The 27,755-nt window shown below is 47.9% G+C and overlaps 1 protein-coding gene across 1 annotated transcript in view; it reads right to left on the reverse strand.

Moving 5' to 3' along the window:
* Positions 1-27,755, reverse strand: part of SNX6 (sorting nexin 6) — a 206,696-nt gene that overhangs the window by 10,689 nt on the left and 168,252 nt on the right. The window contains exon 13 of the mRNA XM_069209106.1: positions 13,709-13,794. Coding sequence (XP_069065207.1) covers positions 13,709-13,794 — 86 coding nt within the window. The remainder of the gene's footprint in view (positions 1-13,708; positions 13,795-27,755) is intronic.

Raw genomic sequence — 27,755 nt, forward strand, 5'->3', positions numbered from 1 at the left:
CAAATGTTGAAGATAACTTCCAAACGGCTACAGGCTCCCGGGGAGGCGGGTGGGCACATGTGAATCTGCAGCGACTAATGCCACGAACAGATGTACACTGGGTAAGTGACATTTTCAGTTCGATGGCATCTGTCGCTGTAGATACACATGCTGTGCATAGACTAGTAAGCAGTTATCTCCCCAAAAGCGGTGGCTCAGCCTGTAGGAGTGGAAGTAGTCTGAAATAATGTTCTTAATACGGCTTGACCTACTGTGGCTTGTTGTGCGGATAGCACGTCTACACAGTAGTGCTTAGTAAATGTGTGAGGCGTAGACCATGTGGCTGCCTTACATATCTCGTTCATTGGAATGTATCCTAGGAAGGCCATGGTAGCGCCTTTCTTTCTGGTTGAATGTGCCGTGCCCTTGGTGTAATGGGCAGTTCTCTCTTTGCTTTAAGGTAGCAGGTTTGGATGCACTTAACTATCCATCTGGCTATCCCCTGTTTTGAAATTGGATTTCCTGTATGAGGTTTTTGAAATGCAATAAACAGTTGTTTTGTTTTCCTTATTTCTTTTGTTCTGTCAATGTAGTACATTAGTGCTCTTCTGATGTCTAATGTATGTAGTGCCCTTTCAGCTACTGAGTCTGGCTGTGGGAAGAACACTGGTAGTTCTACCGTTTGATTTAAGTGGAACGGCGAAATAACTTTTGGTAAAAATTTTGGATTGGTTCTTAGGACTACTTTATTTTTGTGTATTTGAATAAAAGGTTCTTGTATAGTAAACGTCTGAATTTCACTTACTCTTCTTAGAGATGTGATGGCAATGAGAAATGCAACCTTCCACGTTAAGAATTGCATTTCGCATGAGTGCATGGGTTCAAAAGGTGGGCCCATGAGTCTTGTTAAGACGATGTTGAGGTTCCATGAAGGAACAGGTGGTGTTCTTGGTGGTATAATTCTTTTTAGGCCTTCCATAAACGCTTTAATGACAGGTATCCTAAATAGTGAAGTTGAATGGGTAATCTGCAGGTATGCAGATATTGCTGCGAGGTGTATCTTTATGGAAGAGAAGGCTAGATTTGATTTCTGTAAATGTAGTAAGTATCCCACTACATCCTTTGGAGATGCATGTAATGGTTGAACTTGATTATTATGGCAGTAGCAAACAAATCTTTTCCATTTGCTTGCATAGCAGTGTCTAGTGGATGGTCTTCTAAGCTTGTTTTATGACTTCCATACATTCTTGAGTGAGGTTTAAATGTCCGAATTCTAGGATCTCAGGAGCCAGATTGCTAGATTCAGCGATGCTGGGTTTGGATGCCTGATCTGTTGTTTGTGTTGTGTTAACAGATCTGGTCTGTTGGGCAACCTGACATGGGGTACTACTGACAGGTCTAGTAGTGTAGTGTACCAAGGTTGTCTTGCCCATGTTGGTGCTATTAGTATGAGTTTGTTTTGACTCAATTTGTTTACTAGATATGGAAGAAGAGGGAGAGGGGGAAAAGCGTACGCAAATATCCCTGACCAGTTCATCCATAGAGCATTGCCTTGAGACTGCCTGTGTGGGTACCTGGATGCGAAGTTTTGGCATTTTGCGTTCTCCTTTGTTGCAAATAGGTCTATTTGAGGTGTCCCCCAAATTTTGAAGTAAGTGTTTAGAATTTGGGGGTGAATCTCCCATTCGTGGACCTGTTGGTGATCTCGAGAGAGATTGTCTGCTAGTTGATTTTGGATCCCTGGAATAAATTGTGCTATTAGGCGAATGTGGTTGTGAATTGCCCATTGCCATATCTTTTGTGCCAGGAGGCACAGCTGTGTCGAGTGTGTTCCCCCCTGTTTGTTTAGATAATACATTGTTGTCATGTTGTCTGTTTTGACAAGAATGTATTTGTGGGTTATGATGGGTTGAAATGCTTTCAACGCTAGGAATACTGCTAACAATTCGAGGTGATTTATATGCAGTTTTGTTTGATGTACGTCCCATTGTCCTTGGATGCTGTGTTGATTGAGGTGTGCTCCCCACCCTGTCATGGAAGCATCTGTTGTTATCACGTATTGTGGCACTGGGTCTTGGAAAGGCCGCCCTTTGTTTAAATTTATACTGTTCCACCATAGAAGCGAGATGTATGTTTGGCGGTCTATCAACACCAGATCTAGAAGGTGACCCTGTGCATGTGACCACTGTGATGCTAGGCACTGTTGTAAGGGCCTCATGTGCAGTCTTGCGTTTGGGACAATGGCTATGCATGAGGACATCATGCCTAGGAGTTTTAATACCGTCTTTGCCTGTATCTTTTGTGTTGGATACATGGCTTGTATAACCTTGTGAAAATTTTGAACCCTTTGTGGACTTGGAGTGGCTATTCCCTTTGTTGTGTTGATTGTCGCTCCTAAGTATTGCTGTGTTTTGCACGGCAGAATGTGAGATTTTGTGTAGTTGATGGAGAAACCGAGTTTGTAGAGGGTTTGTATGACATAATCTGTGTGTTGTGAACACTTTGTTAGGGAGTTGGTCTTGATTAGCCAATCGTCTAGGTACGGGAATACATGTATTTGCTGCCTTCTGATGTGTGCAGCTACTACTGCTAGGCATTTTGTGAATACTCTTGGTGCGGTTGTTATACCGAACGGCAACACTTTGAATTGGTAATGTATTCCCTTGAATACGAACCTTAGGTATTTCCTGTGCGAGGGATGTATCGGTATGTGGAAATACGCGTCCTTTAGATCTAAGGTTGTCATGTAGTCTTGTTGCTTTAGCAGTGGTAACACGTCTTGTAGCGTGACCATGTGAAAGTGTTCTGATTTGATGTAGGTGTTTAGTGTTCTGAGATCTAGGATTGGTCTCAGTGTTTTGTCCTTTTTTGGTATTAGAAAGTACAGTGAGTAAACTCCTGTGTTTACTTGTGTACATGGTACCAATTCTATGGCGTCCTTTTGTAGTAATGCTTGAACTTCTAGTTCTAGAAGGTCTAAATGTTGTTTTGACATATTGAAAATGTCACTTACCCAGTGTACATCTGTTCGTGGCATTAGTCGCTGCAGATTCACATGTTGTGCATAGCCCGCCATCTGGTGTTGGGTCGGAGTGTTACAAGTTGTTTTTCTTCGAAGAAGTCTTTCGAGTCACAAGACCGAGGGACTCCTCCTCTTTTGCTTCCATTGCGCATGGGCGTCGACTCCATCTTCGATTGTTTTCCCCGCAGAGGGTGAGGTAGGAGTTGTGTGTGTTAGTAATAGTGCCCATGCAATGGAGTGAATAAGTATGTACCAATTAAGGTTTAAGTAATATATTTACAAATGTACAAAGTTGAAGATAACTTCCAAACGGCTACAGGCTCCCGGGGAGGCGGGTGGGCACATGTGAATCTGCAGCGACTAATGCCACGAACAGATGTACACTGGGTAAGTGACATTTTCCGTTCGATGGCATCTGTCGCTGTAGATACGCATGTTGTGCATAGACTAGTAAGCAGTTATCTCCCCAAAAGCGGTGGCTCAGCCTGTAGGAGTGGAAGTAGTCTGAAATAGAGTTCTTAGTACGGCTTGACCTACTGTGGCTTGTTGTGCTGATAGCACGTCTACACAGTAGTGCTTAGTAAATGTGTGAGGCGTAGACCATGTGGCTGCCTTACATATCTCGTGCATTGGAATATTCCCTAGGAAGGCCATGCTAGCGCCTTTCTTTCGGGTTGAGTGTGCCCTTGGTGTAATGGGCAGCTCCCTTTTTGCTTTAAGGTAGCAGATTTGGATGCATTTAACTATCCATCTGGCTATACCCTGTTTTGATATTGGGTTTCCTGTATGAGGTTTTTGGAATGCAATAAACAGTTGTTTTGTTTTTCTGATTTCTTTTGTTCTGTCAATGTAGTACATTAGTGCTCTTCTGATGTCTAATGTATGTAGTGCCCTTTCAGCTACCGAGTCTGGCTGTGGGAAGAACACTGGTAGTTCTACCGTTTGATTTAAGTGGAACGGTGAAATAACCTTTGGTAGAAATTTAAGATTGGTTCTTAGGACTACCTTATTTTTGTGTATTTGGATATAAGGTTCTTGTATTGTAAACGCCTGAATTTCACTTACTCTTCTTAGAGATGTGATGGCGATGAGAAATGCAACTTTCCAGGTTAGGAATTGTATTTCGCAAGAATGCATGGGTTCAAAAGGTGGACCCATGAGTCTTGTTAAAACGATGTTGAGGTTCCATGAAGGAACGGGTGGTGTCCTTGGTGGTATAATTCTTTTGAGGCCTTCCATAAACGCTTTAATGACATGTATCCTAAATAGTGAAGTTGAATGGGTAATCTGCAGGTATGCAGATATTGCTGCGAGGTGTATTTTAATGGAAGAGAAGGCCAGGTTCGATTTTTGTAAGTGTAGTAAGTAACCCACTACATCCTTTGGAGATGCGTGTAATGGTTGAATTTGATTATTATGGCAGTAGCAAACAAACCTTTTCCATTTGCTTGCATAGCAGTGTCTAGTGGATGGTCTTCTAGCTTGCTTTATGACTTCCATACATTCTTGGGTGAGGTTTAAGTGTCCGAATTCTAGGATTTCAGGAGCCAGATTGCTAGATTCAGCGATGCTGGGTTTGGATGCCTGATCTGTTGTTTGTGTTGTGTTAACAGATCTGGCCTGTTGGGTAACTTGACGTGGGGTACTACTGATAGGTCTAGCAGTGTTGTGTACCAAGGTTGCCTTGCCCATGTTGGTGCTATCAGTATGAGTTTGAGTTTGTTTTGACTCAATTTGTTTACTAGATATGGAAGGAGAGGGAGAGGGGTAAAAGCGTACGCAAATATCCCTGACCAGTTCATCCATAGGGCATTGCCTTGGGACTGCCTTTGTGGGTATCTGGATGCGAAGTTTTGGCATTTTGCGTTCTCCTTTGTTGCAAATAAGTCTATTTGAGGTGTTCCCCAAATTTTGAAGTAAGTGTTTAGAATTTGGGGGGTGAATTTCCCATTCGTGGACCTGTTGGTGATCTCGAGAGAGATTGTCTGCAAGTTGATTCTGGATCCCTGGAATAAACTGTGCTATTAGGCGAATGTGGTTGTGAATTGCCCATTGCCATATTTTTTGTGCCAGGAGGCACAGCTGTGTCGAGTGTGTCCCCCCCGTTTGTTTAGATAATACATTGTTGTCATGTTGTCTGTTTTGACAAGAATGTACTTGTGGGTTATGATGGGTTGGAATGCTTTTAACGCTAGGAAAACTGCTAGCAGTTCGAGGTGATTTATATGCAGCTTTGTTTGATGTACGTCCCATTGTCCTTGGATGCTGTGTTGATTGAGGTGTGCTCCCCACCCTGTCATGGAAGCATCTGTTATCACGTATTGTGGCACTGGGTCTTGGAAAGGCCGCCCTTTGTTTAAATTTATACTGTTCCACCATAGAAGCGAGATGTATGTTTGGGGGTCTATCAACACCAGATCTAGAAGGTGACCCTGTGCTTGTGACCATTGTGATGCTAGGCACTGTTGTAAGGGCCTCATGTGCAGTCTTGCGTTCGGGACAATGGCTATGCATGAGGACATCATGCCTAGGAGTTGTAATACCATCTTTGCCTGTATTTTTTGTGTTGGATACATGGTTTGTATAACTTTTTGGAAATTTTTAACTCTTTGTGGACTTGGAGTGGCTATTCCCCTTGTTGTGTCTATTGTTGCTCCTAGGTATTGCTGTACTTTGCACGGCAGAATGTGTGATTTTGCATAGTTGATGGAGAAACCGAGTTTGTAGAGGGTTTGTATGACCTGATCTGTGTGGTGTGAACACTTTGTCAGTGAGTTGGTCTTGATTAGCCAATCGTCTAGATACGGGAATACGTGTATTTGCTGCCTTCTGATGTGTGCAGCTACTACTGCTAGGCATTTTGTAAAGACTCTTGGTGCGGTTGTTATACCGAACGGCAATACTTTGAATTGGTAATGTATTCCTTTGAATATGAACCTTAGGTATTTCCTGTGCGAGGGATGTACCGGTATGTGGAAATATGCGTCTTTGAGATCTAAGGTTGTCATGTAGTCTTGTTGCTTTAGCAATGGTAACACTTCTTGTAGCGTGACCATGTGAAAGTGTTCTGATTTGATGTAGGTGTTTAGTGTTCTGAGATCTAGGATTGGTCTCAGTGTTTTGTCCTTTTTTGGTATTAGAAAGTACAGTGAGTAAACTCCTGTGTTTATTTGTGTACTTGGTACCAGTTCTATTGCGTTCTTTTGCAGTAATGCTTGAACTTCTATTTCCAGAAGGTCTGAATGCTGTTTTGATATATTCTGTGTTTTTGGTGGTATATTTGGAGGGATTTGGAGAAATTCTATGCAATAACCATGTTGGATAATTGCTAAGACCCAAGTGTCTGTTGTTATGTCCTCCCAAGATTGGTAATACTGACTTATTCTTCCCCCCACTGGTGTTGTGTGGAGGGGATGAGTGACCTGTGAGTCACTGTTTGGTTGCAGCTGTTTTTGGGCTTTGAAATTTTCCCCTGTTTCTAGGGAATTGTCCTCCTCTGTACTGGCCCCGAAAGCCTCCCCTTTGGTACTGTCCCTGGTAGGTAGACGGTGTTGAATGTGAGGTACTGGCTTGTGTGGCCGGACCCCGAAACCCCCCTCTGAAGGTTGTTTTGCGGAAGGTGCCGAAAGTGCCTCTGCCCTGCGGGGAATAGAGTGCGCCCATGGCCTTGGCAGTGTCAGTGTCCTTTTTTAGCTTCTCAATTGCCGTGTCCACTTCAGGTCCGAACAATTGTTGCTCATTGAATGGCATATTGAGCACCACTTGCTGTATCTCCGGTTTAAAGCCAGATGTTCGTAACCACGCGTGCCTTCTTATGGTTACTGCTGTGTTAATTGTTCTTGCAGCTGTGTCAGCTGCATCCATAGAGGAGCGTATTTGGTTATTGGAGATGTTTTGTCCCTCCTCAACCACCTGTTTCGCCCTTTTTTGTAAATCCTTGGGTAGATGCTCGATGAGGTGCTGCATCTCGTCCCAATGGGCTCTATCATATCGCGCTAGGAGCGCTTGAGAGTTAGCGATGCACCACTGGTTTGCAGCTTGTACTGCAACCCTTTTTCCGGCTGCGTCGAACTTGCGGCTTTCTTTATCCGGAGGTGGTGCATCGCCTGATGTGTGAGAGTTGGCTCTCTTGCGAGCTGCCCCTACTACAACCGAATCTGGTGGAAGTTGTGAGGTGATGAAAGCAGGGTCTGTGGGCGGTGCTTTATATTTCTTTTCCACCCTTGGTGTTATTGCTCTACTCTTGACAGGCTCTTTGAAGATTTGCTTTGCGTGCCTTAGCATTCCTGGGAGCATAGGCAGGCTCTGGTAGGTGCTATGGGTGGAGGAGAGGGTGTTGAAAAGGAAGTCATCCTCGACAGGTTGCGAGTGTAGCGACACGTTATGGAACTCTGCTGCCCTAGCTACCACCTGTGAATACGCTGTGCTGTCCTCTGGTGGTGAGGGCTTGGTAGGATACGCCTCTGGACTGTTGTCTGACACTGGGGCGTCGTATAGGTCCCAAGCGTCCTGGTCATCTTGGCTCATGGTGGTGTGAGCCGGTGAGTGTGACGGAGTCTGTGCCGGTGATATGTAAGTTACAGGTGGAGGAGAGGGTGGCGGAGTTACCTTCTTCACCACTTTTGTTTGTGGTGCTTGTTCCTGTATTTGGAACTCAAGTCTCCTTTTTCTCCTAATAGGGGGAAGGGTGCTGATCTTCCCTGTTCCACTCTGTATGAAGATCCGTTTTTGAGTGTGGTCTACTTCAGTGGACTGTAACTCTTCCTCGAATCCATGTTTGCGCAATTGAGAGGACAGTGATTGCTCCTCTGAATATGAGCTGGTAGTTGGCTCGGTTGCCGGTCGTTTCGGCACCAAAACTATGTCCTTACTCATTTTCGGCTCCGAGGCGACTTTTCTCTTTTTTGGAGTCGAAACTTCTCGGCGTCGATCCTCCTCGGTGCCGCTGTGTCTGCGTCGAGCAGCTTCGGCTCCGATGTCTCGGCGTCTATCTTTGTCGGCAGCACTTTCTCGGTCCCGAGATTGCTGCGTGCCTGTGTCTCGACCCGAGTCGGACGATCTCGGCACTAGTTCGGCCTTTTTCGGTGCCGATGGACGGTCACCGACTTTATGGGTTGAGCCATGGCCTGTTGGCAGTGGCGTCCCCTGGGCCTTGTCTGTTTTCTTGTGTGCTGGCTTCGACGTCTTACTCACTGTTTCGTGGACGTCGAATTCCTCCGAGTCCGATTCATGGATAGAGAAGGCTTCCTCTTCTTCTCCTTGTTCCTCGAACTCTCGGTGTCCCGTCGGCGTGGACGCCATCTGTAATCTTCTGGCTCGCCGGTCACGGAGCGTTTTTCGGGATCGAAACGCACGACAGGCCTCACAAGTTTCTTCCTTGTGCTCGGGCGACAGGCACAGGTTACAGACCAAATGTTGGTCTGTATATGGGTATTTGTTGTGGCATTTAGGGCAGAATCGGAACGGGGTCCGTTCCATCAGCCTCGATGTTACACGCGGTCGGGCCGACCAGGCCCTGACGGGGGATCGAAATTACCCCGAAGGGCTACAGGAGCTCTTCACGATTCGATGTCGATTCTATCTAACCCGATCCCGAACGCAACAATACCAACGTAATTTTCCAAATTTCTAACTATCTTTCCGTTCCGAACCCGGACCGAAAAGGAACACGTCCGAACCCGATGGCGGAAAGAAAACAATCGAAGATGGAGTCAATGCCCATGCGCAATGGAAGCAAAAGAGGAGGAGTCCCTCGGTCTCGTGACTCGAAAGACTTCTTCGAAGAAAAACAACTTGTAACACTCCGACCCAACACCAGATGGCGGGCTATGCACAACATGTGTATCTGCAGCTACACATGCCATCGAACTCTGTGTTTTTGGTGGGACATTTGGAGGGAGTTGGAGAAATTCTATGCAATAACCATGTCGGATAATTGCTAGGACCCAAGTGTCTGTTGTTATCTCCTCCCAGGATTTGTAAAACTGACTTAGTCTTCCCCCCACTGGTGTTGTGTGAAGGGGTTGAGTGGCTTGTGAGTCACTGTTTGGTTGTAGGGGTTTTTGGACTTTGAAATTTTCCCCGGTTTCTAGGGAATTGTCCTCCTCTGTACTGGCCCCGAAAGCCTCCCCTTTGGTACTGTCCCTGGTAGGTAGACGGTGTTGATTGTGAGGTGCTGGCTTGTGTGGCTTGACCCCGAAACCCCCCTCTGAAAGTTGTTTTGCGGAAGGTGCCGAAAGTGCCTCTGCCCTGCGGGGAATAGAGTGCGCCCATGGCCTTGGCTGTGTCAGTGTCCTTTTTCAATTTCTCAATTGCCGTGTCCACTTCGGGTCCAAACAATTGCTGTTCATTGAACGGCATAATGAGCACCGCTTGCTGTATTTCCGGTTTAAAGCCAGATGTGCGCAACCATGCGTGCCTTCTTATGGTTACTGCGGTATTTATTGTTCTTGCAGCTGTGTCCGCTGCGTCCATAGAGGAGCGTATTTGGTTATTGGAGATGTTTTGTCCCTCCTCAACCACTTGTTTTGCCCATTTTTGAAATTCTTTGGGCAGATGCTCGATGAGATTCTGCATCTCGTCCCAATGGGCTCTATCATATCGCGCTAGGAGCGCCTGAGAGTTTGCGATGCGCCACTGGTTTGCAGCTTGTACTGCGACCCTTTTCCCAGCTGCGTCGAACTTGCAGCTCTCTTTATCCGGAGGTGGTGCCTCGCCTGATGTGTGCGAGTTGGCTCTCTTGCGAGCTGCCCCTACCACGACTGAATCTGGAGGCAGTTGTGAGGTGATAAAAGCAGGGTCCGTGGGCGGTGCTTTATATTTTTTCTCCACCCTTGGAGTTATCGCTCTACTCTTGACCGGTTCTTTGAAGATCTGCTTTGCGTGCCTTAGCATTCCTGGAAGCATAGGCAGGCTTTGGTAGGTGCTATGGGTGGAGGAGAGGGTGTTGAAAAGGAAGTCATCCTCGACAGGTTCTGCGTGTAACGACACGTTATGGAACTCTGCTGCCCTAGCTACCACCTGTGCATACGCTGTGCTGTCCTCAGGTGGCGAGGGCTTGGTAGGGTACGACTCAGGACTATTGTCTGATACTGGGGCGTCGTATAGGTCCCAAGCGTCTTGGTCATCTTGGCTCATGCTGGTATGAGCCGGTGAATGTGACGGAGTCTGTGCCGGTGATATGTGAGTTACAGGTGGAGGAGAGGGTGGCTGAGTTACCTTCTTCACCATTTTTTGTGGTGTTTGTTCTTGAGTTTGGAACTCGAGTCTCCTTTTTCTCCTGATTGGGGGAAGAGTGCTGATTTTCCCTGTCCCACTTTGTATGAAGATCCGCTTTTGTGTGTGGTCTACATCAGTGGTTTGTAACTCTTCTTCAAATCTGTGTTTGCGCATTTGAGAGGACAGTGATTGTTCCTCTGTATATGAGCTGGCAGTTGGTTCGGTTGCTGGTCGTTTTGGCACCGAAACTGTGTCTCTGCTTGTTTTCGGCTCCGAGGCGAATTTTTTCTTTTTCGGCGTCGAGCTTTCTCGGCGTCGATCTTCCTCAGTGCCGCTGTCTATGCGCCGAGCAGCTTCGGTTCCGCTGTCTCGGCGTCGATCTTTTTCGGCAGCACTTTCTCGGTCCCGAGATTGCTGCGTGCCTGTGTCTCGACCCGAGTCGGACGATCGGCACCAGTTCGGCCTTTTTCGGTGCCGATGGACGGTCACCTACTTTATGGGTTGAGCCATGGCCTGTTGGCAGTGGCGTCCCCTGGGCCTTGTCTGTTTTCTTGTGTGGTGCTTGCTTCAACGTCTTACTCACGGTTTCTTCGACGTCGAATTCCTCCGAGTCCGATTCATGGATGGAGAAGGCTTCCTCTTCTTCTCCTTGTCCCTCGAACTCTCTGTGTCCTGTCGGCATGGACGCCATCTGCAATCTTCTGGCTCGCCGGTCACGGAGCGTTTTTCGGGACCGAAACGCACGACAGGCCTCACACGTTTCTTCCTTGTGCTCGGGCGACCGGCACAAGTTACAGACCAAATGTTGGTCTGTATATGGATATTTATTGTGGCATTTAGGACAGAATCTGAACGGGGTCCGTTCCATCAGTGTCCATGTTACACGCGGTCGGGCCGACCAGGCCCCGACGGGGGATCGAAATTACCCCGAAGGGCTACCGGAGCTCTTCACGATTCGGTGTCGATTCTATTCTTACCCGATCCCGAGCGAAACAATACCGACGTAGTTTTCCGAAGTTAAGACTATCTTTCCGTCCAGAAACCCGGAGTGAAAAGGAACACGTCCGAACCCGATGGCGGAAAAAAACCAATCTAACATGGAGTCGACGCACATGCGCAATGGAACGAAGGAGGAGGAGTCCCTCGGTCTCGGGACTCGAAAATACTTCTTCGAAGAAAAACAACCTGTAACACTCCGACCCAACACCAGACGGCGGACTATGCACAACATGTGTATCTGCAGCTACACATGCCATCGAACCTCCCATTCCCATTGTCCAGTTTCACGCCAGAGCAGGGACTGTGGGTCCCTGGACTGATGCAAACCAGTTTATGCAAGGAGGGCACCAAATGTGCCCTTCAAAGCATACCAGTGGCTTGGGAGGCTAACCCTCCCAAGCCACGTAACACTTATTTCCAAGGGAGAGAGTATTGCCTTCCTCTCCCAAAGGAAATCCTTTGTTCTGCCTTACTGGGCTTGAGCTGTTCAAGCAGCAGGAGGGCAGAAATATGTCTGTAGGATGGCAGAAGCGCAGGCTGCCTGGGAAAACCTGCAAACTGGTAGGATCAAAGCTGGGGGGTCCTCTAAGGAGCCCCCAGAGGGCATGGAATCATAGAACCAATACTGGCAACAGTATTGGGGTATGATTTCGACATGTTTGATACCAAAAATGCCCAGGTTCGGAGTTACCATTATGTAGCTGGACATAGGTAGTGACCTATGTTCAGTGCATGGGTAAAATGGTTTCCTGCTCTAACGAAGTCTAGGAAAATGGAGTTGGAGTTTGTGGGGGCACCACTGCTCATGCAGGGGTACCCTCACACACATGTGCCTTAGGGTGACTTACAGTGACCTGGTGCAGTGAAGGGTGCTTGCACCTTTTCACACAGGCTGCAATGGCAGGCCTGCAGACACTTTGCATGGGCTCCCATGGGTGGGATTATGCATGCTGCAGCCCCTGGGGAGTCCCTGGTGCCCCAATGTCCTGGGTACCTAGGTACCATATACTAGGGACTTACATGGGGCAACCAGTATGCCAATTGTGGGGTGCAGAAAGTCAGGAACAACCACATTTATAGGGAGAGAGCACAGTCCCTGGGGTCCTGGTTAGCAGGTCGCCAGTGAACACCATCAAAAAATACACTGTCCGCAGGCAAAAAGTGGGGGTAACCATGCCAAAAAGAGGGTACTTTCCTACAGCACCCCCACATGGGAGGGGACAGCCTGCAATCTACAGGTGATGAGTCATATGGCTGAATCATCATAGTTTTGCACTAAGCCCAGATTTTGACAGTGCCAAAGAAACAATTTCAGTTAAAAGGATGTTTAAGTTCTTTGTCTTGACCACAGCTTTCTGTCTGGCAGAAGAGCGCTGCAAAGCCTCATTCCTGTAGTGGTGGCGCACACGTAAACACTGCAAGAACTCTCACTGTACACTGCTCTCTATAATGCTTCCTCTGGCACCAGCGGACAGAGATCCATCCTTCATCTGTTCCCCACGGAGAAGAAACCTCTAGATTAGGGCACAACTCACCAACCCCAGTGCACCAGCCTTCTGTGGAACACAGAGGGGCCCATGATCCACTCCAATGGGAGACTAACAGATTGCAACCTTTCACCTAGGAGTTTAAAGTCCCCTTGGTATGCACAGCCCATCCTTGCAAAAAGGGGGGTTTTATTCACTTTTTTCAGAAGCACTGATCTCTTAGGAGACAAAGTGATTTCTTAATATTGTGAAGAGAGCCAGTGAATGAGAACATGGCACCTTGTCCTAAGCGCTTTAAGTTATGATCAACCCGCCTTGGTAAGGCACAGGGAGGTGCAATCGACTTTGCAAAGGTAATAGAGCACCCTGAACATCTGCCAGCTGATCAAGCCCACTTGACCTCGTTAGCGAGCTTTGAACAAGATCTAGCAGGATTCTCCAATAAGAATAAGACTGTTTATAGTAACCCAGAGATGCCAACCTAGAATGAAGAGCAAGACACCGTGCAAGGGTGACTGCACGTCCGGCCTTAACAGCACCTTGAAGTCACAAGTTTTGGGGTGGGCAGCTCACCAACTCATCCACCCATGAGTTTGAGTAAATTGAACAACTCTCCAGATACAGAGACCTATGTGATGCCTACATACCTTGCTCTTTTGAGAAAGTACAAGGACTGTGTGTGCTCGGGACAGTGGATGACTTCCCATATGCAAGTCATTCATAAGAGAATATTTGCATACAGCACCCGGCACAGCTCAATAACCAACTGTACAGATGTTCACATTATTCCCTTCCAACCCTACACAGTGATCGTTTCCCAACAGCATAAGAGCACTCCTTTCTGAGCACAGCACACACTCTTGGGTGTCCCTTCTACCCAACACTGACCACACTCATTCTCAAGGAGGATTCTAGCATGGACTAGTCTAGTGGTCCTAGGTGTCACTGTCTCCCAGCACAGCAAACAACTTCAACTCATGAACTAACTATTACACCTCATCACCTTAGCATGTTTCAGCTCCAGTTCTGCAAGCTCCACTAAGTTTTTCCGGAATGCAGCAACTCTTCTCGTCTTGAAGTCTATAAGTTCTGTAAAACAACAAATAAATGAATGAGGTTTTGTGAAATGTCTCCTCGAGGTCAAGATGCATGTTTTCCTATGTAGTGTGCCATAGGTGTACACGTGTGTGTGTGTACGTACACGCACAGAGTACCCCCCACCCAGTAGGAGGCTGCAGAGGGTGCTTAGTGTTCGTTAACCGATCTATGGGAGCTAAGCACGGGTCACACCAGGCAGAGGGAGCTAAGCACGGGTCACACCAGGAAGAGGGAGCTAAGCACGGGTCACACCAGGCAGAGGGAGCTAAGCACGGGTCACACCAGGCAGAGGGAGCTAAGCACGGGTCACACCAGGCAGATGGAGGCAACACAGATCATACCAGGGTAACAGCAAAGCATGGGCCAGACCAGGAGACTTGAGGAAGAGGAGAGCAACATGGTCAAGACCAGCAGGGAGCACACTGAGGAAGGAGGCTGCAGGGACAGGGAGGAAGATGGAGCAGGTTTGTGACCGAGAGGTGGAAGGTAGTAAGGGCTGGACCAGGGGGAGTACAATAGCATGGGTTAGCCTAGGAGGAGTGAGAGGCTGGGTAAGATCAGAAGGTGAGAGTAAGCATGGACTAGACAGAGGAAGGAAGTTGCAAGGGCCAGAACCGAAGTAGAAACAGTAAGGACCAAAAGAAGCCGTGGCTAGAACAGGAAGCAGCCACGGTCAGAACAGAATGAAGACAAGTTGTCAACGTCAGTTGGTCAATCAGTCGCCCATCCCATAGTCGAGAATGAGCTTCCTAGGAACGCGATAGCCTCAACCAAAGGAGAATTATTTTTCTATCCCCCAGTCGAACAGGAGACCTGCCTTCTGCCGCGCGCCTGACGTTGACAACTTGTCTTCATTCTGCAAGTGACATTTTAGTACTTTTTTTTGCACTTTTCGATAGTAGAAGTAGTAATCTGGGTCCTGATGAAGTGTCATAGGATCATTTGTTGACCATCAAGACGCGAAACATGTTGACCATATTTCGTCAGGATTAGGTACACTACCTTTTTTCCTATGTAGAGTGTAGCGGAACATTATTCCCGCAGGCACTCCGTATGATTTTTAACCTTGACCTGAACCTTTTCTCTGATTCATTAAAGTGATGTTTAAGGCTCAGAGCTAATTTTAATCTTCTCATTCTCTGCTACACTTATTCAAATTCTTTTGCTTTCACATTCAGTATTGGTTTCATACCCTACCCTGGCAAATTGCCTTCGGTTCAGTACCATCCCGGTTGTCGGGGTGGTCCGACCGACATTGCAGCACCGGTCTGACGAGGAGATAGCCCAGTGATGAAACTTGTCACCCGAATGGGTGCTTGAGAGCTCTCCTGATATCATTGATAGCTCTGACTGATCCCGACCCTGCATTCTTATCACTCTCTAATATATTTTTTGGAACAGTGTACCTATTTAATTTATAGTTCATTTTGGGAGATTGTACATGTAGGAAGTTGGCTCTGTATGTGCTATTTCAAAGTAAGGAATAGCATGCACAGAGTCCAAGGGTTCCCCTTAGAGGTAAAATAGTGGTAAAAATAGATAATACTAATGCTCTATTTTGTGGTAGTGTGGTCGAGCAGTAGGCTTATCCAAGGAGTAGTGTTAAGCATTTGTTGTACATACACATAGACAATAAATGAGGTACACACACTCAGAGACAAATCCAGCCAATAGTTTTTGTTATAGAAAAATATCTTTTCTTAGTTTATTTTAAGAACCACAGGTTCAAATTCTACAGGTAATATCTCATTCGAAAGGTATTGCAGGTAAGTACTTTAGGAACTTCAAATCATCAAAATTGCATGTATACTTTTCAAGTTATTCACAAATAGCTGTTTTAAAAGTGGACACTTAGTGCAATTTTCACAGTTCCTAGGGGAGGTAAGTATTTGTTAGGTTAACCCGGTAAGTAAGACACTTACAGGGTTCAGTTCTTGGTCCAAGGTAGCCCACCGTTGGGGGTTCAGAGCAACCCCAAAGTCACCACACCAGCAGCTCAGGGCCGGTCAGGTGCAGAGTTCAAAGTGGTGCCCAAAACACATAGGCTAGAATGGAGAGAAGGGGGTGCCCCGGTTCCGGTCTGCTTGCAGGTAAGTACCCGCGTCTTCGGAGGGCAGACCAGAGGGGTTTTGTAGGGCACCGGGGGGGACACAAGCCCACACAGAAATCTCACCCTCAGCAGCACGGGGGCGGCCGGGTGCAGTGTAGAAACAAGCGTCGGGTTCGCAATGTTAGTCTATGAGAGATCTCGGGATCTCTTCAGCGCTGCAGGCAGGCAAGGGGGGGATTCCTCGGGGAAACCTCCACTTGGGCAAGGGAGAGGGACTCCTGGGGGTCACTTCTCCAGTGAAAGTCCGGTCCTTCAGGTCCTGGGGGCTGCGGGTGCAGGGTCTCTCCCAGGCGTCGGGACTTTGGATTCAAAGAGTCGCGGTCAGGGGAAGCCTCGGGATTCCCTCTGCAGGCGGCGCTGTGGGGGCTCAGGGGGGACAGGTTTTGGTACTCACAGTATCAGAGTAGTCCTGGGGTCCCTCCTGAGGTGTTGGATCTCCACCAGCCGAGTCGGGGTCGCCGGGTGCAGTGTTGCAAGTCTCACGCTTCTTGCGGGGAGCTTGCAGGGTTCTTTCAAGGCTGCTGGAAACAAAGTTGCAGCCTTTCTTGGAGCAGGTCCGCTGTCCTCGGGAGGTTCTTGTCTTTTCGAAGCAGGGGCAGTCCTCAGAGGATGTCGAGGTCGCTGGTCCCTTTGGAAGGCGTCGCTGGAGCAGGATCTTTGGAAGGCAGGAGACAGGCCGGTGAGTTTCTGGAGCCAAGGCAGTTGTCGTCTTCTGGTCTTCCTCTGCAGGGGTTTTCAGCTAGGCAGTCCTTCTTCTTGTAGTTGCAGGAATCTAATTTTCTAGGGTTCAGGGTAGCCCTTAAATACTAAATTTAAGGGCGTGTTTAGGTCTGGGGGGTTAGTAGCCAATGGCTACTAGCCCTGAGGGTGGGTACACCCTCTTTGTGCCTCCTCCCAAGGGGAGGGGGTCACAATCCTAACCCTATTGGGGGAATCCTCCATCTGCAAGATGGAGGATTTCTAAAAGTCAGAGTCACCTCAGCTCAGGACACCTTAGGGGCTGTCCTGACTGGCCAGTGACTCCTCCTTGTTGCTTTCTTTGTTCCCTCCAGCCTTGCCGCCAAAAGTGGGGGCCGTGGCCGGAGGGGGCGGGCAACTCCACTAAGCTGGAGTGCCCTGCTGGGCTGTGACAAAGGGGTGAGCCTTTGAGGCTCACCGCCAGGTGTCACAGCTCCTGCCTGGGGGAGGTGTTAGCATCTCCACCCAGTGCAGGCTTTGTTACTGGCCTCAGAGTGACAAAGGCACTCTCCCCATGGGGCCAGCAACATGTCTCTGGTGTGGCAGGCTGCTGGAACTAGTCAGCCTACACAGACAGTCGGTTAAGTTTCAGGGGGCACCTCTAAGGTGCCCTCTGTGGTGTATTTTACAATAAAATGTACACTGGCATCAGTGTGCATTTATTGTGCGGAGAAGTTTGATACCAAACTTCCCAGTTTTCAGTGTAGCCATTATGGTGCTGTGGAGTTCGTGATTGACAGACTCCCAGACCATATACTCTTATGGCTACCCTGCACTTACAATGTCTAAGGTTTTGTTTAGACACTGTAGGGGTACCATGCTCATGCACTGGTACCCTCACCTATGGTATAGTGCACCCTGCCTTAGGGCTGTAAGGCCTGCTAGAGGGGTGTCTTACCTATACTGCATAGGCAGTGAGAGGCTGGCATGGCACCCTGAGGGGAGTGCCATGTCGACTTACTCGTTTAGTCCTCACTAGCACACACAAGCTGGCAAGCAGTGTGTCTGTGCTGAGTGAGAGGTCTCCAGGGTGGCATAAGACATGCTGCAGCCCTTAGAGACCTTCCTTGGCATCAGGGCCCTTGGTACTAGAAGTACCAGTTACAAGGGACTTATCTGGATGCCAGGGTCTGCCAATTGTGGATACAAAAGTACAGGTTAGGGAAAGAACACTGGTGCTGGGGCCTGGTTAGCAGGCCTCAGCACACTTTCAATTGTAAACATAGCATCAGCAAAGGCAAAAAGTCAGGGGGCAACCATGCCAAGGAGGCATTTCCTTACAGTACACTGGGCAAATAATCACCCAGTCCCTCCTTTGTATTTAAGAGGCTATGTTGTAAACAATAAGAACCTTATAATCTGGCCAGTTATTGGCACAGTCATCAAACCCACTCTGTAGGAAGTTGGCTCTGTATGTGCTATTTCAAAGTAAGGAATAGCATGCACAGAGTCCAAGGGTTCCCCTTAGAGGTAAGATAGTGGCAAAGAGAGATAATACCAATGCTCTATTTTGTGGTAGTGTGGTCGAGCAGTAGGCTTATCCAAGGAGTAGTGTTAAGCATTTGTTGTACATACACACAGGCAATAAATGAGGAACACACACTCAGAGACAAATCCAGCCAATAGGTTTTGTTATAGAAAAATATATTTTCTTAATTTATTTTAAGAACCACAGGTTCAAATTCTACATGTAATATCTCATTTGAAAGGTATTGCAGGTAAGTACTTTAGGAACTTTGAATCATTACATTAGCATGTATACTTTTTACATAAAACACAATAAGCTGTTTTAAAAGTGGACACAGTGCAATTTTCACAGTTCCTGGGGGAGGTAAGTTTTTGTTAGTTTTGTCAGGTAAGTAAATCACTTACAAGTCTCAGGTTTGGGTCCAAGGTAGCCCACCGTTGGGGGTTCAGAGCAACCCCAAAGTTACCACACCAGCAGCTCAGGGCCGGTCAGGTGCAGAGGTCAAAGAGGTGCCCAAAACACATAGGCTTCAATGGAGAGAAGGGGGTGCCCCGGTTCCAGTCTGCCAGTGTGAGAAGGTAGCCTCTTTCTAGCCTTGTTACCCCCACTTTTGGCCTGTTTGTGAGTGTATGTCAGGGTGTTTGTCACTGTTTTCACTGTCTCACTGGGATCCTGATAGCCAGGCCTCAGTGCTCATAGTGAAAACACCATGTTTTCAGTATGGTTGTTATGTGTCACTGGGATCCTGCTAGTCAGGACCCCAGTGCTCATAGGTTTGTGGCCTATATGTATGTGTCACTGGGACCCTGTCACACAGGGCCCCAGTGCTCATAGGTGTGCATGTATATGTTCCCTGTGTGGTGCCTAACTGTCTCACTGAGGCTCTGCTAATCAGAACCTCAGTGGTTATGCTCTCTCATTTCTTTCCAAATTGTCACTGACAGGCTAGTGACCATTTTTACCAATTTACATTGGCTTACTGGAACACCCTTATAATTCCCTAGTATATGGTACTGAGGTACCCAGGGTATTGGGGTTCCAGGAGATCCCTATGGGCTGCAGCATTTCTTTTGCCACCCATAGGGAGCTCTGACAATTCTTACACAGGCCTGCCACTGCAGCCTGAGTGAAATAACGTCCACGTTATTTCACAGCCATTTTACACTGCACTTAAGTAACTTATAAGTCACCTATATGTCTAACCTTTACCTGGTAAAGGTTAGGTGCAAAGTTACTTAGTGTGAGGGCACCCTGGCACTAGCCAAGGTGCCCCCACATTGTTCAGAGCCAATTCACTGAACTTTGTGAGTGCGGGGACACCATTACACGCGTGCACTACATATAGGTCACTACCTATATGTAGCTTCACCATGGTAACTCCGAATATGGCCATGTAACATGTCTATGATCATGGAATTGCCCCCTCTATGCCATCCTGGCATTGTTGGTACAATTCCATGATCCCAGTGGTCTGTAGCACAGACCCTGGTACTGCCAGACTGCCCTTCCTGGGGTTTCTCTGCAGCTGCTGCTGCTACCAACCCCTCAGACAGGCAGCTGCCCTCCTGGGGTCCAGCCAGGCCTGGCCCAGGATGGCAGAACAAAGAACTTCCTCTGAGAGAGGGTGTGACACCCTCTCCCTTTGGAAAATGGTGTGAAGGCAGGGGAGGAGTAGCCTCCCCCAGCCTCTGGAAATGCTTTGTTGGGCACAGATGTGCCCAATTCTGCATAAGCCAGTCTACACCGGTTCAGGGACCCCTTAGCCCCTGCTCTGGCGCGAAACTGGACAAAGGAAAGGGGAGTGACTACTCCCCTGACCTGCACCTCCCCTGGGAGGTGTCCAGAGCTCCTCCAGTGTGCTCCAGACCTCTGCCATCTTGGAAACAGAGGTGCTGCTGGCACACTGGACTGCTCTGAGTGGCCAGTGCCACCAGGTGACGTCAGAGACTCCTTGTGATAGGCTCCTTCAGGTGTTAGTAGCCTTTCCTCTCTCCTAGGTAGCCAAACCCTCTTTTCTGGCTATTTAGGGTCTCTGTCTCTGGGGAAACTTTAGATAACGAATGCATGAGCTCAGCCGAGTTCCTCTGCATCTCCCTCTTCACCTTCTGATAAGGAATCGACCGCTGACCGCGCTGGAAGCCTGCAAACCTGCAACATAGTAGCAAAGACGACTACTGCAACTCTGTAACGCTGATCCTGCCGCCTTCTCGACTGTTTTCCTGCTTGTGCATGCTGTGGGGGTAGTCTGCCTCCACTCTGCACCAGAAGCTCCGAAGAAATCTCCCGTGGGTCGACGGAATCTTCCCCCTGCAACCGCAGGCACCAAAAAGCTGCATTACCGGTCCCTTGGGTCTCCTCTCAGCACGACGAGCGAGGTCCCTCGAATCCAGCGACACCGTCCAAGTGACTCCCACAGTCCAGTGACTCTTCAGCCCAAGTTTGGTGGAGGTAAGTCCTTGCCTCACCTCGCTGGGCTGCATTGCTGGGAACCGCGACTTTGCAAGCTACTCCGGCCCCTGTGCACTTCCGGCAGAAATCCTTCGTGCACAGCCAAGCCTGGGTCCACGGCACTCTAACCTGCATTGCACGACTTTCTAAGTTGGTCTCCGGCGACGTGGGACTCCTTTGTGCAACTTCGGCGAGCACCGTTTCACGCATCCTCGTAGTGCCTGTTTCTGGCACTTCTCCGGGTGCTACCTGCTTCAGTGAGGGCTCTTTGTCTTGCTCGACGTCCCCTCTCTCTGCAGGTCCAATTTGCGACCTCCTGGTCCCTCCTGGGCCCCAGCAGCGTCCAAAAACACCAAACGCACGATTTGCGTGTAGCAAGGCTTGTTGGCGTCCATCCGGCGGGAAAACACTTCTGCACGACTCTCCAAGGCGTGGTGGATTCATCCTCCAAAGGGGAAGTCTCTAGCCCTTGTCGTTCCTGCAGTATTCACAGTTCTTCAGCCTAGTACGAGCTTCTTTGCACCAACCGCTGGCATTTCTTGGGCATCTGCCCATCTCCGAGCTGCTTGTGACTTTTGGACTTGGTCCCCTTGTTCCACAGGTACCCTCAGACAGGAATCCATCGTTGTTGCATTGCTGATTTGTGTTTTCCTTGCATTCTCCCTCTAACACGACTATTTTGTCCTTAGGGGAACTTTGGTGCACTTTGCACTCACTTTTCAGGGTCTTGGGGAGGGTTATTTTGCTAACTCTCACTATTTTCTAATAGTCCCAGCGACCCTCTACAAGGTCACATAGGTTTGGGGTCCATTCGGGGTTCGCATTCCACTTCTGGAGTATATGGTTTGTGTTGCCCCTATCCCTATGTTTCCCCATTGCATCCTATTGTAACTATACATTGTTTGCACTGTTTTCTAAGACTATACTGCATATTTTTGCTATTGTGTATATATATCTTGTGTATATTTCCTATCCTCTCACTGAGGGTACACTCTAAGATACTTTGGCATATTGTCATAAAAATAAAGTACCTTTATTTTTAGTATAACTGTGTATTGTGTTTTCTTATGATATTGTGCATATGACACTAAGTGGTACTGTAGTAGCTTCACACGTCTCCTAGTTCAGCCTAAGCTGCTCTGCTAAGCTACCATTATCTATCAGCCTAAGCTGCTAGACACCCTATACACTAATAAGGGATAACTGGGCCTGGTGCAAGGTGCAAGTACCCCTTGGTACTCACTACAAGCCAGTCCAGCCTCCTACATTGGTTGTGCAGCGGTGGGATAAGTGCTTTGAGACTACTTACCACTCTTGTCATTGTACTTTTCATAAGAGAAAAATATACAAAACAAGGTCAGTGTATATACACATAGCCAAAAAGTTTTGCATTTCCTCTTTTCACTCTTTTCTAAGTGCTGAAAAGTACTTCTAAACTTTCAAAAAGTTCTTAAAAGTTTAAAAAGTTTTTCTGTCTTTCCAAAAAGTTCTGAAAACTTTTTTCTCTTTGTCTATCACTTTAACTCTCTCTAAAAATGTCTGGCACAGGCCAAAAAGTTGAACTGTCCAAACTTGCATATGATCACCTTAGCTGGAAAGGAGCAAGGAGTCTCTGCATAGAGAGAGGTTTGAGTGTAGGGAAGAATCCTTCCTTAGAACTGTTAATTAATATGCTTAGAGTACAGGATAAGGCCATAAGTGCCCAATCTGTAGAGAAAGTAGCTAATGGTTCTCAATCTGATCCAGGGACTCCCCCAGGAAAAGGTTCAGGAAAGAAACTTCTCAGCCTGCCCATTACTAGACAGTCTAGCATAGTTGGTACAGAGGTTGAATCACATCATACTGATGATGTGCTCTCACATTATGCTGGTAGCCAAGCTGTTAGGGTGCCCCTTGTAAGGGACAGGTCTCCTTCTGTTCATTCCCATCATACCTCTGTATCTAGAAATGTCCCTCCCACCCACCCTGATGACAGATTGTTAGAAAGGGAGCTCAATAGATTGAGAGTGGAACAAACCAGACTGAAGCTCAAGAAGCAACAGCTGGATTTGGATAGACAGTCTTTAGAAATAGAGAGGGAAAGACAGAAGATGGGTTTAGATACCCATGGTGGCAGCAGCAGTATTCCCCATAGTCATCCTGCAAAAGAGCATGATTCCAGGAATCTGCATAAGATAGTTCCCCCTTACAAGGAGGGGGATGACATTAACAAGTGGTTTGCTGCACTTGAGAGGGCCTGTGCTGTACAGGATGTCCCTCAAAAGCAGTGGGCTGCTATCCTATGGCTATCATTTACTGGAAAAGGTAGGGATAGGCTCCTTACTGTAAAAGAAAATGATGCTAACAATTTCCAAGTTCTTAAGAATGCACTCCTGGATGGTTATGGCTTAACCACTGAACAGTACAGGATAAAGTTCAGAGATACCAAAAAGGAGTCTTCACAAGACTGGGTTGATTTCATTGACCAGGCAGTGAAGGCCTTGGAGGGGTGGTTACATGGCAGTAAAGTTACTGATTATGAAAGCCTGTATAACACAATCCTGAGAGAGCATATACTTAATAATTGTGTGTCTGATTTGTTGCACCAGTACCTGGTAGACTCTGATCTGACCTCTCCCCAAGAATTGGGAAAGAAGGCAGACAAATGGGTCAGAACAAGGGTGAACAGAAAAGTTCATCCAGGGGGTGACAAAGATGGCAATAAGAAGAAAGATGGTGAAAAATCTCAAGATAAGCATGGGGATAAGGGTAAAACCAAAGATCCCACTTCAAATCTTAAACACTCTTCAGAGGGTGGGGATAAAACAAATTCTTCCTCTTCTTCCCAACCTGCACACATTAAAAAGCCTTGGTGCTTTGTGTGTAAAAATAGAGGCCATAGGCCAGGGGATAAGTCCTGTCCAGGTAAACCCCCTGAGCCTACCACCACTAATACATCAAGCTCTAGTGCCCCTAGCAGTAGTGGTACTAGTGGTGGGACTGCTGGCAACAGTCAAGCAAAGGGTGTAGTTGGGTTCACTTATGGGTCCATAGTGGAAACTGATGTCATCAGTCCCAAGACAGTTTCTGTCACACCTAGTGGCATTGGCCTTGCCACACTGGCTGCTTGTCCCCTTACAATGGATAAGTACAGGCAGACAGTTTCAATAAATGGTGTTGAGGCCTTGGCCTACAGGGACACAGGTGCCAGTTTCACTTTGGTGACTGAAAACCTAGTGCCTCCTGAACAACACATCATTGGACAACAGTATAAGATTATTGATGTCCATAACTCCACTAAGTTTCTTCCCTTAGCTATAATTCAGTTTAGTTGGGGTGGAGTTACTGGCCCTAAGCAGGTGGTGGTATCACCTAGCTTACCTGTAGACTGTCTCTTAGGTAATGACCTAGAGGCCTCAGGTTGGGCTGAAGTAGAGTTTTATGCCCATGCAGCCATGCTGGGCATCCCTGAGGAATTGTTCCCTCTCATTTCAAGTGAAATGAAAAAGCAAAGGAGAGAAGGCCTGAAAACTCAGGATCCCTCTCCATCAACAGGTAAAAAGGGTATCACAGTATCCCCTAACCACCCTACCATTCAGGATACTATTCCTGTGGTGGGAGAAACCTCTCCTGGGGTGGCACCTGTTCCAAGGGAATCATCAGCTGGCAAAGCTGGACTCCCTGAGGTGGAAGTACCTCTCTGTGGGATAACTAACATTGGTGAGAAAAACAGCACCATTTTAGTTAACATGGAGCATCCCTCCAACCCTCCCAGAGAAACTTTAGTGCAGAAACCCTGCACTACCTCACAACACTTAGGACAGCATCCCTGCCCTAGTGTGGAGCTCATAGGACAGCATCCCTGCCCTGCTCCAACCCAAGAGAAACAGCATCCCTGTTCTCTCTTCCAGCCAGATGGACAAAGTTTTTGCCCAGCTATGGCTTTTCTGAGACAGCATCCCTGTCTGGCATTTCCATCACTACAAATAGGTTCAGTGGACAATTCCCACTGCTCTAAACTAAAACTTACTGATAGAAACTCTGAAAATACATCTTCACATTGTTGCTTAGCTAAAAAACTTCAAACAGGGTGGTTTACATCCCCACAGGGAAGTAACCATTTAGTGGATGATAAAGGGAGTAACCAGTCTATTGCAGAGCTACTCTCTACTTATCACCACTTAGACAATAAAGTCTCAACTGGCCAAGGTTAGCCTTATTGTCCTTCGTTTGGAGGGGGGTTGTGTGAGAAGGTAGCCTCTTTCTAGCCTTGTTACCCCCACTTTTGGCCTGTTTGTGAGTGTATGTCAGGGTGTTTGTCACGGTTTTCACTGTCTCACTGGGATCCTGATAGCCAGGCCTCAGTGCTCATAGTGAAAACACCATGTTTTCAGTATGGTTGTTATGTGTCACTGGGATCCTGCTAGTCAGGACCCCAGTGCTCATAGGTTTGTGGCCTATATGTATGTGTCACTGGGACCCTGTCACACAGGGCCCCAGTGCTCATAGGTGTGCATGTATATGTTCCCTGTGTGGTGCCTAACTGTCTCACTGAGGCTCTGCTAATCAGAACCTCAGTGGTTATGCTCTCTCATTTCTTTCCAAATTGTCACTGACAGGCTAGTGACCATTTTTACCAATTTACATTGGCTTACTGGAACACCCTTATAATTCCCTAGTATATGGTACTGAGGTACCCAGGGTATTGGGGTTCCAGGAGATCCCTATGGGCTGCAGCATTTCTTTTGCCACCCATAGGGAGCTCTGACAATTCTTACACAGGCCTGCCACTGCAGCCTGAGTGAAATAACGTCCACGTTATTTCATAGCCATTTTACACTGCACTTAAGTAACTTATAAGTCACCTATATGTCTAACCTTTACCTGGTAAAGGTTAGGTGCAAAGTTACTTAGTGTGAGGGCACCCTGGCACTAGCCAAGGTGCCCCCACATTGTTCAGAGCCAATTCACTGAACTTTGTGAGTGCAGGGACACCATTACACGCGTGCACTACATATAGGTCACTACCTATATGTAGCTCTACCATGGTAACTCCGAATATGGCCATGTAACATGTCTATGATCATGGAATTGCCCCCTCTATGCCATCCTGGCATTGTTGGTACAATTCCATGATCCCAGTGGTCTGTAGCACAGACCCTGGTACTGCCAGACTGCCCTTCCTGGGGTTTCTCTGCAGCTGCTGCTGCTACCAACCCCTCAGACAGGCAGCTGCCCTCTTGGGGTCCAGCCAGGCCTGGCCCAGGATGGCAGAACAAAGAACTTCCTCTGAGAGAGGGTGTGACACCCTCTCCCTTTGGAAAATGGTGTGAAGGCAGGGGAGGAGTAGCCTCCCCCAGCCTCTGGAAATGCTTTGTTGGGCACAGATGTGCCCAATTCTGCATAAGCCAGTCTACACCGGTTCAGGGACCCCTTAGCCCCTGCTCTGGCGCGAAACTGGACAAAGGAAAGGGGAGTGACCACTCCCCTGACCTGCACCTCCCCTGGGAGGTGTCCAGAGCTCCTCCAGTGTGCTCCAGACCTCTGCCATCTTGGAAACAGAGGTGCTGCTGGCACACTGGACTGCTCTGAGTGGCCAGTGCCACCAGGTGACGTCAGAGACTCCTTGTGATAGGCTCCTTCAGGTGTTAGTAGCCTTTCCTCTCTCCTAGGTAGCCAAACCCTCTTTTCTGGCTATTTAGGGTCTCTGTCTCTGGGGAAACTTTAGATAACGAATGCATGAGCTCAGCCGAGTTCCTCTGCATCTCCCTCTTCACCTTCTGATAAGGAATCGACCGCTGACCGCGCTGGAAGCCTGCAAACCTGCAACATAGTAGCAAAGACGACTACTGCAACTCTGTAACGCTGATCCTGCCGCCTTCTCGACTGTTTTCCTGCTTGTGCATGCTGTGGGGGTAGTCTGCCTCCTCTCTGCACCAGAAGCTCCGAAGAAATCTCCCGTGGGTCGACGGAATCTTCCCCCTGCAACCGCAGGCACCAAAAAGCTGCATTACCGGTCCCTTGGGTCTCCTCTCAGCACGACGAGCGAGGTCCCTCGAATCCAGCGACACCGTCCAAGTGACTCCCACAGTCCAGTGACTCTTCAGCCCAAGTTTGGTGGAGGTAAGTCCTTGCCTCACCTCGCTGGGCTGCATTGCTGGGAACCGCGACTTTGCAAGCTACTCCGGCCCCTGTGCACTTCCGGCAGAAATCCTTCGTGCACAGCCAAGCCTGGGTCCACGGCACTCTAACCTGCATTGCACGACTTTCTAAGTTGGTCTCCGGCGACGTGGGACTCCTTTGTGCAACTTCGGCGAGCACCGTTTCACGCATCCTCGTAGTGCCTGTTTCTGGCACTTCTCCGGGTGCTACCTGCTTCAGTGAGGGCTCTTTGTCTTGCTCGACGTCCCCTCTCTCTGCAGGTCCAATTTGCGACCTCCTGGTCCCTCCTGGGCCCCAGCAGCGTCCAAAAACACCAAACGCACGATTTGCGTGTAGCAAGGCTTGTTGGCGTCCATCCGGCGGGAAAACACTTCTGCACGACTCTCCAAGGCGTGGTGGATTCATCCTCCAAAGGGGAAGTCTCTAGCCCTTGTCGTTCCTGCAGTATTCACAGTTCTTCAGCCTAGTACGAGCTTCTTTGCACCAACCGCTGGCATTTCTTGGGCATCTGCCCATCTCCGAGCTGCTTGTGACTTTTGGACTTGGTCCCCTTGTTCCACAGGTACCCTCAGACAGGAATCCATCGTTGTTGCATTGCTGATTTGTGTTTTCCTTGCATTCTCCCTCTAACACGACTATTTTGTCCTTAGGGGAACTTTGGTGCACTTTGCACTCACTTTTCAGGGTCTTGGGGAGGGTTATTTTGCTAACTCTCACTATTTTCTAATAGTCCCAGCGACCCTCTACAAGGTCACATAGGTTTGGGGTCCATTCGGGGTTCGCATTCCACTTCTGGAGTATATGGTTTGTGTTGCCCCTATCCCTATGTTTCCCCATTGCATCCTATTGTAACTATACATTGTTTGCACTGTTTTCTAAGACTATACTGCATATTTTTGCTATTGTGTATATATATCTTGTGTATATTTCCTATCCTCTCACTGAGGGTACACTCTAAGATACTTTGGCATATTGTCATAAAAATAAAGTACCTTTATTTTTAGTATAACTGTGTATTGTGTTTTCTTATGATATTGTGCATATGAC

The sequence above is a fragment of the Pleurodeles waltl genome, chromosome 9, assembly GCF_031143425.1.
Source record: "Pleurodeles waltl isolate 20211129_DDA chromosome 9, aPleWal1.hap1.20221129, whole genome shotgun sequence".
NCBI lineage: Eukaryota > Metazoa > Chordata > Amphibia > Caudata > Salamandridae > Pleurodeles > Pleurodeles waltl.